The following is a 13,542-nucleotide window of genomic DNA, read 5'->3' on the forward strand; positions in this document are numbered from 1 at the left end:
TCAGGTAAGGCAGCCCCTCAGGGTTACTAATGCACCCATATTGGAAATTTTGAGGGCAGAGTTACTGAAAGTTAGAACTGGGACCTCGTAATGTTGCCCTATATGACATACATATCTGTGCCATGCTGATGAGCATGCAGTGTTCTGCCCAATACATTCTATTGAGAGATGGTATGTTTAAAACATACTGTGATTTTCTTTCAACTGTTTTGCTAGCCTGAGTCTGCCTGTGCAAGGGGGGGATTTTACATCGGAGACATTTCAATACTTTAATAAAAGAAAATTAAAAATAATAATTATTACACTAGATTAACGTCTGCCTCACTCCCATGTCCTAGCCCAACACTTTATCTTTTCAAATCTTTAGCAGTGCTATTTTACGGGCATAATATGTTACGGATTTAGCGTATTTTACAACTTCCAGAAATTCAATTATTTCAAACTTCTTGTGTGACAGAAAAGGTGCAAAAGAACAAAGATTAAGAAAAGTATTGGGTAGCGCTAATCATTTAGACGAAAAAGCTCCAGAAGGAACAGAGCAGCATTACTGAGATGTACATACCCCAAGCAGGTTACGGGGTGCATATCCTTCTTTGTCATTTAAGCGTGCCCACCACCACTCAATCTCATCCTCGTCTTCTCTGCGCAGGATGGTCATGCAGTCACCTTCCTTCATGGACAGCTCATCCTCACTCTGAGCTTCATAATCCCAGAGCGCGTAAATCACTCCCCTGTTCATGATTCCCATCTTTTCTTGTACACCTGCGAAACAAATATCAATTTAAAGACTTATGTTAATGATGGAGAACAAACTTCTTTGTTACACTTGTGTTTGCAAATGTCATCAATTTATGAAAAACACTGGCCAAGGACCAGCTAACATTTTGAGGGTGTACTTTTCCTTAACAATGCCATGGCCATTTCAAATGAACTAAAACAAAGCACACACAATACTTAATGAAAAGTGACTTTGTGAAAATGGTTCATTACATAGTTCTGATGGAAGGCTGTATGAGTTTATAGCTAACTCCAAGCGATCATTAAATAAGAGGGCAGTGTCAAAACAGACAGTACTGCGCAAAGTGAAAGAGCAATAAACACCCAATTGTAGAAATTGTAATGCTTAAATGAATGATGTGAAAAGAAATCTCCTGAAGCATATGGGAGGTTTTATCTGGTTGTTTGTCAATCATATCTAAGGTTTAGCAATGGGAAAATATGAAATTCTGCTAATATTATAGTGTATTTCAATTACACACATATATCATATATATATATATATATATATATATATATATATATATATATATATATATATATATATATATATATATATATATATATATATATATATATATATATATGTGTGTAATTGAAATATATATATCGTGAAAAGCAATTGGTAACCAAATGCTAAATCTTCAGGAGGAATTTGTGACATGCCAAGGTTTACATTGAGTTTTATAAAGGAGCTCACCCACTTTTGCAAAAATTAAAAGACATGCTTAAATACACATGACCTAAACAGCTGCAAGCAAACTGCAGCTATTGTTATATGTAATAAAAAATATAGATATCCAAAACTCGGTTTACAAAAACACATCCCACTGGCTTGAATTCTTCATATCAATGGGAAATTGACTAATCAGTGGAAACTGCCTCAATCTTACAAAAGCTTCATATGCTATACTGTCTCAGGGTGTCCCAAAGGTCATCAAAAGCAGTTTCAAGAGAAAAATTACTGGTTAGAGGAGTCTGGGTGGACAAGCTGACTGCTCTCGTCAGGTGTCTGAACGCCAGACTCTGTTTTTGTCCGGCAGTGAGGGACGATTGCAATAGCAGGATCTCAGAGGAGTACCGGTGACTGGAACTGTTGGTACTCTGTCTTTAGAGGGTCCTCTTGCAGTGTATGTGCCTCCGCGAGACTGATATAGCAGAAAAAAGCATAGCCCCAACAGCACCATAGTGGCACAAGATGGTACTCCTCTGATCTGTCGGACATGTGCAAGGAGAGTGTGTGCTGCCAGCTTCGCCACAGGAAAGATTCATGCGGGAACTTCCCGTCCCATTGCCATAACTGGAACTGGTGAGAGCAACAGGAAATGGTACTAATATCATGGCTGAGACAGGGACTGCATGGAAGAGATGGCAAGTTCCTTGTGAACAACAAAAGTGAGATCTTTCCTACTCACATAGCAGGGAAAATGCACAGAACAGAAAAACAACGGCCAAGACTGGTGCTACTGAATAAATGACTGCTGTGACGGATTTGGTGAATGGTCAGAGAGGTTATGGGTGCTCTGGGACTCACCAGGGAGAAACTATAGAAAGTGGAGAAATCCACCTCACCTATGGAGTCCAAATTAGAACTGATGGAGTCCAGCATGAGAGGAGTGGAGACTAAGGTGACAACGTTGTAATCTAAAGTGGGCAGCCAAGAGACTGAGTTTCAAAGAGCCAAATGCACTCGTTAATGAAATGTGCTTCTTAATTTGGAGGATCTGGGTAATATCAGGAGTGCAGCCACAACTTGTGTACTGGGCTCGTATTTTTAGAATCACCTATGTTGGCATGAGGAAGGGGGGTGGCAGGGAACAAGCATACCGACTTTCTTCAAAGGCAATGGCAAATGGCAGTGCCATCACTGTTACTCTTTGGTACCCAGAACTGAAAGAGATTGCTCTGGGGAAAGTGGCTTTAGCTCCAAGCAAATTCATACTCCACCTCCCAGATTTTAACCTGTTGGTTCTCCACAAAAGATTCAACTACAGGAGATACTGAAATAAATCCTGAAAAGGGGTGTTTATACTAAGTTATTCAATTCTGTAACATTAAAATCTTGGAATGAAAATAAGGTATTTTTTTCCCCCTGTGTGGTGGTGGCATTCTTACGAGGACAGACTTTGAGAGTAAAATTTGGACCCACTGGACCGACACAGGTATCAACAACATGGCTTCACTGTTTGAATCGCTAGTTATCACCAGATTGAATACGAGTGTGGGTGCGGAGCTTTGGGAGATATTATTGAGCAATATTGTTTTATTGTTTCCTATATTATTTCCTACCTACCTGCTGCTTCTTTGCTCTCTTCTTCTCTCCCTATACTTCTCTGTAGTACTACTCTTGTTGAATCACCGTTAAAAGAATTTTATGGAAATATAGGACAATCTGCTTTTGGATTTGTGCATGGTGATAAATTCTAATGAGAACAAATGAGTTCATCCTAAAACAGTCACTGTAAATTGAGAATCAATCAGTTCAGACAGGTAGGCTCATCCTCTGTCCATAGTTACAATACAATACATGGGATCCAGTGACAGTGTCCCTGTAGAAGCCAGTACATTCACTAACAGATTTTCAAAAAGGTATGTACCATGTGAACGTACTGTACTTAAAGGCATTGCTACAAAAACAATAAACCAATATTTGTTGTGACTCACATGCTAAGGCTCCAGTGCTCTATCCCATTAACCTAAGGGAACTGTGACCATCTACTGTACAAGGGTCGTACACGAAGGCCCCATTCTGCCATCTCGACAAGTCCCCACAGATCCACATTTGTAAGGCAGACTTGTGATAAGGCTAGTTAAGCCAATTGCATATGGAATGAATCATAAGACTTGGCCACAGTAGAGAGACTGCGATTATCTGATTAAACTGTAACACAACTCTACCATAGCTTTATGTCTGGCACTCCTTGTCCCAAATTACGAAACACATTAAAGTGATAATCTCTGAGGAGGCAACAATGACATTTCCAGTATGGCTTCAAGAGAGAAACCAACCAAACACTGAATCACTATTAAATTAGAAACCACTGCAGGAATGTGTACAAGAGCGATGAGAGTAGCTCACAAAGCCACTCCACATAGTTCCCAATCTGAGTAAAAGCACACATACAGCTGCACAGATCTCTAGGGGCAATAAAAACAAGTAATGCAGTAATATTCATAAACGTTGCCCATCTGTGGCATTTAAACCAAGTCTAAAGAAAAGAAATGTAGAAATTCTCACGTACTTTGTTCAAGCGTATTCAATGAAGCTTCAGGGGGGACAGATTTCAGAGTTTCTTGTTGCGCCTCTGAGGTAATGGGCTTGGCAGTATATTCTTAAGGTTGCTTGGGCACCAGGTAAAAGTGTGAAAAAGTTTGAAAAAGTTTACTCCAGACCCACAGGGACCTACCAAAAAAAGTTTTCAACCAGCTGCTGCACTGTATCGGACTGAATTTCAGATTCATCCCCCTGAAAGGCTCCAGTAAAGTCCCTTTATGTTTTTGGACTTTTTCAAGGAAAAACCTCCAAAGCTCCAGAGTCTTAGCAGAACCAACCTGCGGCAGGAAATTCCACAGCAGTGGCTACAATCTCAGATATTTACCGTGGGTAAAAAACTTTTTTCCCCCAAAAAATTACAGTCTCATTTTAGATTAGAACTTTAAAACTTTTTCTGACTTCCAGACTTTTACCCGGACCAATCCACCTTGGTGTAATCGACCCAGGCCCCATCACAGTCAGCCCCAAATCACACCAAGGTCCTGGTCTACAAGTTCCATAGACTATTACTGGTCCCTATGGTCTCTTTCCTGGCTGGGGAACCCTTTTTCTTTGGTACTAAGGAAATTAAGAATGGACTCCTTTCTCTAAACTATTTTGGTTCCTGGAGGTAATACATTTCTACTTTTCTGACATTTAGTGTGTGCAGAGTATTTTTTGCTTGTGTTTTTGGGTGTTGAAAAAAGGCTGGTAATTGTATTACTTGATTGACATAAGAAGTAGGATGTGACTGTGAGGAATTGTGGATTGCTGTTTTTAGCCTAAAGTGAGTGGGGGCAGCGGGGTGTCACCCTGAATTGGTGATGTACATGGTCGACCACGCACTAGAAGTATTTATTTCGTCCACTCTTCATCAGGGACCGAAGAGTAGGCATCCTTGAGGTCTCTGTTTACCATGTAGTCCCCTTTCTTCAAGAGTGGGAGGACTTCTTGCAGTGTAGTTACCTTGAACGTTTGGGCCTTGATTAACATCTTTAAAAAGCTGAGGTCCAGGATAAACATCAGCGTCAAATCTTGTTTCAGAACTAATGTACACCCATGGTGGCATTCTTGCTTTGGTACTTCTATTGCTCGATTTTGTAGGAGATTATCACCTCTTGATTCAAGTAAATGAATTCCTCTTATTTGAAAGTTCTGTTTTTTTAAATATTATAATTATTGATTTGCATTCTAGCTATCTGCAACAACTGCATCTTATAATGTTGAGTACCCATCTGTTGGAGGTGACTTCCCTCCATGCCTGCAATATCCTGCCCCCTACTAGTGTTATATGCTGGGGTCTTTCTATTTGGAGGAAGTTTTGAAGTACGCCAGGCTGTCTGGTATCTGTCCCTTACCTCTAGTTGTATGCCAAAAAAGAATGTCATATAGTTGTGGGGTACTGTTACTGTGTGGTTGTGCATTGTGCGCCGGTCTGTGATTTGAATGTTGTTGCCAGTGGAGTAATGTGCTGGGACTCTGCGCACAACCCCCCAAACCCCCCAGCCAGTGCATGCAACTTGTGAACGCGCGCATATACACACGTAGCAGCCGCCCCCAGCCAATGCACGCCTACTCAATCCCAAAAAAACCAAACACACGCACCAGCCGCCCCCCCCACCCCGTACGACTGGGCTCTTGTCTCTGCTACAGGCTCAGGACTTCTGCAGCCACCGAGGAGCTGTCCCTCAGGCATGGGAGCCCCGCGTCACCACTGCTCCTCTGGGTCAGCCACTCCGTGGGCATGGGCTTCCCGCAGAAGGCGGAAGTCCCGCCCCACGACAGGCGTGACACTCCCGAACTTCCGGTTTTCGCCCACAGGAGGAAGGCACTGGTTATTATTTAGTTTTATGCTTTAATGTTATGCCCATGTTCAGGCTGCCACACCATCCGCATGTCTCCCAACAGCAGCGATAACCGGAAGCCGTAAAGGAGCAGGGGCCCCATGTCAACCCCGGCCAGACAGCTGCTCATGCGAGACTTCAAGAGGCAGAGGAGTGATCTTTCCCGTGATGCCACTATGGCTCAGCCCTTTTCTTGTCTGCGCAGAGTTCAGACGCTCTCTACGGTTAAAACAAGTATTCACGTGCGGTTTGTTTGCTTTAGAAAGCAGAGGGCTATGCCGCGCGCATCCTCTCTCCACCCTTCTCTCCCACGTGCACATCACCCGCGGATCCGGACTGCCCACAATAAACAGTTCTCCCTTTGAGGTCTCGCGCACCCAGGCCCAGTGCTGGGGATAATACTAATAATGAACTCCCCCATTCAACATCCAGAACACGTCACCCTGCGCGCGCTGTCCCGTGCTTTGTCAGTGTCCACGCAGCATATGCAGCGGCGCGGGTTCCATTGGTGCAGCAGGTGCAGTTGCACCGGGCCCACTGAACCCATAGCATTGCTGTTTATTTTATATTTTAAATGGCTTCTAGGGTGGCGAGCAGGGGAGGGGTCATTTACATCCTTGCACTAGGGCTGAGGACACCATTGCTGCGCCACTGAACATACGTCAGCAATCATTGAATGTGTACATACGCCTAGCTTCCAGGCGTGTGGGCATGAAGCGCTATGAAGCCATTGCCTATTTCGTTGCCGGAAGTGTGAAGGGCCGCAAAAGTGCGTCATGACCGTGGTCTAGAAGAGTGTCGGATTCAGAGGGTAGCGCTTATTAACACATGCCTTCTCTGGTGCACCAGGCTTATGCACATTTTCCCCGGAGGATTCGGTCTAAACGTCACTGGTTTGCCAGCGTCTCACCCAGTGGTGTAATCTCACCAAACTCTTGTAACAAGCGGAAGTGGCGTCACTCACTGGTTGACTCCTTGTGAAGGGCTATGTTAAAGAACACGAGATAACCGAGACTGCAGAATTTTATAATTCAGGATTGATGACAGGCACAAAGTCCAAGCTGCTGATCTAGCATAGGCAACATTACGGGTGTGCTCACTTCTGAAAGGTCTGTCGGACTTGGAGGTCAGTGTGCCTTCTGGTAGCCCGGGAAGATTTCCTTCTAGTTCCCAGAGAGTCATAGCTGCCTCAAGGCTCCATGTCTTACTAAACATCTGCATTCAGGCATCACTTCTTAGACAGCAGCACTTTACAGTTTCTATGTACATTCATCTAAATCTGCAAACACTTTCTGCCATCTGAAGTCATGAAAACAGCAGAGCTATCACTTTGTCTTCCACAGCAAGACTATGCCCTTCTCAGGGGAATGCATCAGAAGATCCTTGACCCTCTGTCAGCACACACAACCCCCCACACACAACCACCCCCACACACAACCAGGCACACACAACCGCAAGCACACACACACACACACACACACCCCCACACCCACATCACACCACACACCCACATCCCACCACACACAACCCCACATCCCACCACACACAACCCCACACCCCCACACCACCCCCACACACACACACACACACAAGACCCCCCACATACAACCCCACACACATACAACCCCACACCCCCTTACACACACAACCCCCCCCACACACAACCCCCCCACACACACAACACCGCCAAGACACACACAACACCCCCCACACACACAACACCCCCCACACACACAACACCCCCCACACACACACAAACCCCCCCCACACCCCAACCCTCCCACACACACACACACACACAACCCCCCCCAGACACACACAACCCCCCCAGACACACACAACCCCCCCAGACACACACAACCCCCCCCAGACACACACAACCCCCCCAGACACACACAACCCCACTCACACCCACACCCCCCCCACCCCCCCACACACACACCCCCCCACACACACACACACCCCCCACACACACAACACCCCCCACACACACAACACCCCCCCACACACACACAACACCCCCCCACACACACACAACCCCCCCCACACACACACACAACACCCCCCCCCACACACACAACACCCCCCCACACACACACAACACCCCCACACACAACACCCCCCCACACACACAACACCCCCCCACACACACAACACCCCCCACACACAACACCCCCCCACACACAACACCCCCCCACACACACAACACCCCCCCACACACACAACACCCCCCCACACACACAACACCCCCCCACACACACAACACCCCCCCACACACACACAACACCCCCACACACAACACCCCCCCACACACACAACACCCCCCCACACACACAACACCTCCCCACACACAACACCCCCCCACACACACAACACCCCCCCACACACACAACACCCCCCCACACACACAACACCCCCCCACACACACAACACCCCCCCACACACACAACACCCCCCCACACACAACACCCCCCCACACACACAACACCCCCCCACACACACAACACCCCCCCACACACACAACACCCCCCCCCACACACACACAACACCCCCACACACACAACCCCCCCACACACACAACCCCCCCACACACACAACCCCCCCACACACACAACCCCCCCACACACACAACCCCCCCACACACACACAACCCCCCCACACCCCCAACCTCCCCCCACACACACAACCCCCCAGACACACACAACCCCCCAAGACACACACACAACCCCACTCACACACCCCCCCTCACCCTCCCCACACACCCCCCCCCACACACACACCCCCACACACACCCCCACCCCCCCCCACACACACACACCCCCCACACCCCCCCACACACACACACCCCCCACACCCCCCCCACACACACACCCCCCACCTCCCCCCACACACACACCCCCCACCTCCCCCCACACACACACACCCCACTTCCCCCCACCCTCCCCCCCCCACACACACACCCAACCCCACACACACACAACCATCTATCCATCTATGGCCCTCACTCTATCCATCTATGGCCCTCACTCTATCTATCTATGGCCCTCACTCTATCCATCTATGGCCCTCACCCTATCCATCTATGGCCCTCACCCTATCCATCTATGGCCCTCACCCTATCCATCTATGGCCCTCACCCTATCCATCTATGGCCCTCACCCTATCCATCTATGGCCCTCACCCTATCCATCTATGGCCCTCACCCTATCCATCTATGGCCCTCACTCTATCCATCTATGGCCCTCACTCTATCCATCTATGGCCCTCACTCTATCCATCTATGGCCCTCACTCTATCCATCTATGGCCCTACTCTATCCATCTATGGCCCGCCCTCACTTCTTTACATCTATGGCCTGCCCTCACTCTATCTATCTATGGCCTGCCCTCACTCTATCTATCTATCTATCTATGGCCCGCCCTCACTCTATCTATCTATCTATCTATGGCCCGCCCTCACTCTATCTATCTATGGCCCGCCCTCACTCTATCTATCTATGGCCCGCCCTCACTCTATCTATCTATGGCCCGCCCTCACTCTATCTATCTATGGCCCGCCCTCACTCTATCTATCTATGGCCCGCCCTCACTCTATCTATGGCCCGCCCTCACTCTATCTATGGCCCGCCCTCACTCTATCTATGGCCCGCCCTCACTCTATCTATCTATCTATGGCCCGCCCTCACTCTATCTATCTATCTATCTATCTATGGCCCGCCCTCACTCTATCAATCTATCTATGGCCCGCCCTCACTCTATCCATCTATCTATGGCCTGCCCTCACTCTATCCAACTATCTATGGCCCGCCCTCGCTCTATCCATCTATCTATGGCCCGCCCTCACTCTATCCATCTATCTATGGCCTGCCCTCACTCTATCTATCTATCTATGGCCCGCCCTCACTATATCTATCTATCTATGGCCTGCCCTCACTCTATCTATCTATCTATGGCCCGCCCTCACTCTATCTATCTATGGCCCGCCCTCACTCTATCTATCTATCTATCTATGGCCCGCCCTCACTCTATCTATCTATGGCCCGCCCTCACTCTATCTATCTATGGCCCGCCCTCACTCTATCTATCTATGGCCCGCCCTCACTCTATCTATGGCCCGCCCTCACTCTATCTATCTATGGCCCGCCCTCACTCTATCTATCTATGGCCCGCCCTCACTCTATCTATCTATGGCCCGCCCTCACTCTATCTATGGCCCGCCCTCACTCTATCTATGGCCCGCCCTCACTCTATCTATCTATGGCCCGCCCTCACTCTATCTATCTATCTATCTATCTATGGCCCGCCCTCACTCTATCAATCTATCTATGGCCCGCCCTCACTCTATCCATCTATCTATGGCCTGCCCTCACTCTATCCAACTATCTATGGCCCGCCCTCGCTCTATCCATCTATCTATGGCCCGCCCTCACTCTATCCATCTATCTATGACCCGCCCTCACTCTATCTATCCATGGCCCGCCCTCACTCTATCCATCTATCTATGACCCGCCCTCACTCTATCTATCTATCCATGGCCCGCCCTCACTCTATCTATCTATCTAGGGCCCGCCCCCACCCTATCTATCTATCTATGGCCCGCCCTCACTCTATCTATCTATCTATGGCCCGCCCTCACTCTATCTATCTATCTATCTATCTATCTATCTATTTATGGCCCGCCCTCACTCTATCTATCTATCTATCTATGGCCGCCCTCACTCTATCTATCTATCTATCTATGGCCCGCCCTCACTCTATCTATCTATCTATGGCCCGCCCTCACTCTATCTATCTATCTATGGCCCGCCCGCCCTCACTCTATCTATCTATCTATCTATCTATGGCCCGCCCTCACTCTATCTATCTATCTATCTATGGCCCGCCCTCACTCTATCTATCTATCTATCTATGGCCCGCCCTCACTCTATCTATCTATCTATGGCCCGCCCTCACTCTATCTATCTATGGCCCGCCCTCACTCTATCTATCTATCTATCTATCTATGGCTCTCACTCTATCCATCTATGGCCCTCACTCTATCCATCTATGGCCCTCACTCTATCCATCTATGGCCCTCACTCTATCCATCTATGGCCCTCACTCTATCCATCTATGGCCCTCACTCTATCCATCTATGGCCCTCACTCTATCCATCAATGGCCCTACTCTATCCATCTATGGCCCGCCCTCACTTCTTTACATCTATGGCCTGCCCTCACTCTATCTATCTATGGCCTGCCCTCACTCTATCTATGGCCCGCCCTCACTATATCTATCTATCTATGGCCCGCCCTCACTATATCTATCTATCTATGGCCCGCCCTCACTCTATCTATCTATGGCCCGCCCTCACTCTATCTATCTATGGCCCGCCCTCACTCTATCTATCTATGGCCCGCCCTCACTCTATCTATCTATGGCCCGCCCTCACTCTATCTATCTATGGCCCGCCCTCACTCTATCTATCTATGGCCCGCCCTCACTCTATCTATCTATCTATGGCTCTCACTCTATCCATCTATGGCCCTCACTCTATCCATCTATGGCCCTCACTCTATCCATCTATGGCCCTCACTCTATCCATCTATGGCCCTCACTCTATCCATCTATGGCCCTCACTCTATCCATCTATGGCCCTCACTCTATCCATCAATGGCCCTACTCTATCCATCTATGGCCCGCCCTCACTCTATCTATGGCCTGCCCTCACTCTATCTATGGCCTGCCCTCACTCTATCTATGGCCTGCCCTCACTCTATCTATGGCCTGCCCTCACTCTATCTATGGCCTGCCCTCACTCTATCTATGGCCTGCCCTCACTCTATCTATCTATCTATGGCCCGCCCTTACTATATCTATCTATGGCCCGCCCTCACTCTATCTATCTATGGCCCGCCCTCACTCTATCTATCTATGGCCCGCCCTCACTATCTATCTATGGCCCGCCCTCACTCTATCTATCTATGGCCCGCCCTCACTCTATCTATCTATGGCCTGCCCTCACTCTATCTATCTATGGCCCGCCCTCACTCTATCTATCTATCTATGGCCTGCCCTCACTCTATCTATCTATGGCCCGCCCTCACTCTATCTATCTATCTATGGCCCGCCCTCACTCTATCTATCTATCTATGGCCCGCCCTCACTCTATCTATCTATGGCCCGCCCTCACTCTATCTATGGCCCGCCCTCACTCTATCTATCTATGGCCCGCCCTCACTCTATCTATCTATGGCCCGCCCTCACTCTATCTATGGCCCGCCCTCACTCTATCCATCAATGGCCCTACTCTATCCATCTATGGCCCGCCCTCACTCTATCTATGGCCTGCCCTCACTCTATCTATGGCCTGCCCTCACTCTATCTATCTATCTATGGCCCGCCCTCACTATAACTATCTATGGCCCGCCCTCACTCTATCTATCTATCTATCTATGGCCGCCCTCACTCTATCTATCTATCTATCTATGGCCCGCCCTCACTCTATCTATCTATGGCCCGCCCTCACTCTATCTATCTATCTATTTATCTATGGCTCTCACTCTATCCATCTATGGCCCTCACTCTATCCATCTATGGCCCTCACTCTATCCATCAATGGCCCTACTCTATCCATCTATGGCCCGCCCTCACTTCTTTACATCTATGGCCTGCCCTCACTCTATCTATCTATGGCCTGCCCTCACTCTATCTATCTATCTATGGCCCGCCCTCACTCTATCTATCTATCTATGGCCCGCCCTCACTCTATCTATCTATCTATGGCCCGCCCTCACTCTATCCATCTATGGCCCTCACTCTATCCATCTATGGCCCTCACTCTATCCATCTATGGCCCTCACTCTATCCATCTATGGCCCTCACTCTATCCATCTATGGCCCTCACTCTATCCATCTATGGCCCTCACTCTATCCATCTATGGCCCTCACTCTATCCATCTATGGCCCTCACTCTATCCATCTATGGCCCTCACTCTATCCATCTATGGCCCTCACTCTATCCATCTATGGCCCTCACTCTATCCATCTATGGCCCTCACTCTATCCATCTATGGCCCTCACTCTATCCATCTATGGCCCTCACTCTATCCATCTATGGCCCTCACTCTATCCATCTATGGCCCTCACTCTATCCATCAATGGCCCTACTCTATCCATCTATGGCCCGCCCTCACTTCTTTACATCTATGGCCTGCCCTCACTCTATCTATCTATGGCCTGCCCTCACTCTATCTATCTATCTATGGCCCGCCCTCACTATATCTATCTATCTATGGCCCGCCCTCACTCTATCTATGGCCCGCCCTCACTCTATCTATCTATGGCCCGCCCTCACTCTATCTATCTATGGCCCGCCCTCACTCTATCTATCTATGGCCTGCCCTCACTCTATCTATCTATGGCCTGCCCTCACTCTATCTATCTATCTATGGCCCGCCCTCACTCTATCTATCTATCTATGGCCCGCCCTCACTCTATCTATCTATGGCCCGCCCTCACTCTATCTATCTATGGCCCGCCCTCACTCTATCTATCTATGGCCCGCCCTCACTCTATCTATCTATGGCCCGCCCTCACTCTATCTATCTATGGCCCGCCCTCACTCTATCTATCTATCTATGGCTCTCACTCTATCCATCTATGGCCCTCACTCTATCCATCTATGGCC

At 48.4% G+C, this 13,542-nt stretch overlaps 1 protein-coding gene across 2 annotated transcripts in view; it reads right to left on the reverse strand.

Moving 5' to 3' along the window:
- The window catches only part of TP53BP2 (tumor protein p53 binding protein 2), a 330,278-nt gene that overhangs the window by 5,021 nt on the left and 311,715 nt on the right, over nt 1-13,542 (reverse strand). For both annotated transcript variants that reach the window (XM_086927962.1, XM_086927963.1), the window contains exon 17: nt 563-762. In XM_086927962.1, the coding sequence (XP_086784088.1) occupies nt 563-762 (200 nt within the window). The remainder of the gene's footprint in view (nt 1-562; nt 763-13,542) is intronic.

This window comes from Lissotriton vulgaris, chromosome 6 (assembly GCF_964263255.1).
Source record: "Lissotriton vulgaris chromosome 6, aLisVul1.2, whole genome shotgun sequence".
Classification (NCBI taxonomy): Eukaryota; Metazoa; Chordata; class Amphibia; order Caudata; family Salamandridae; genus Lissotriton; species Lissotriton vulgaris.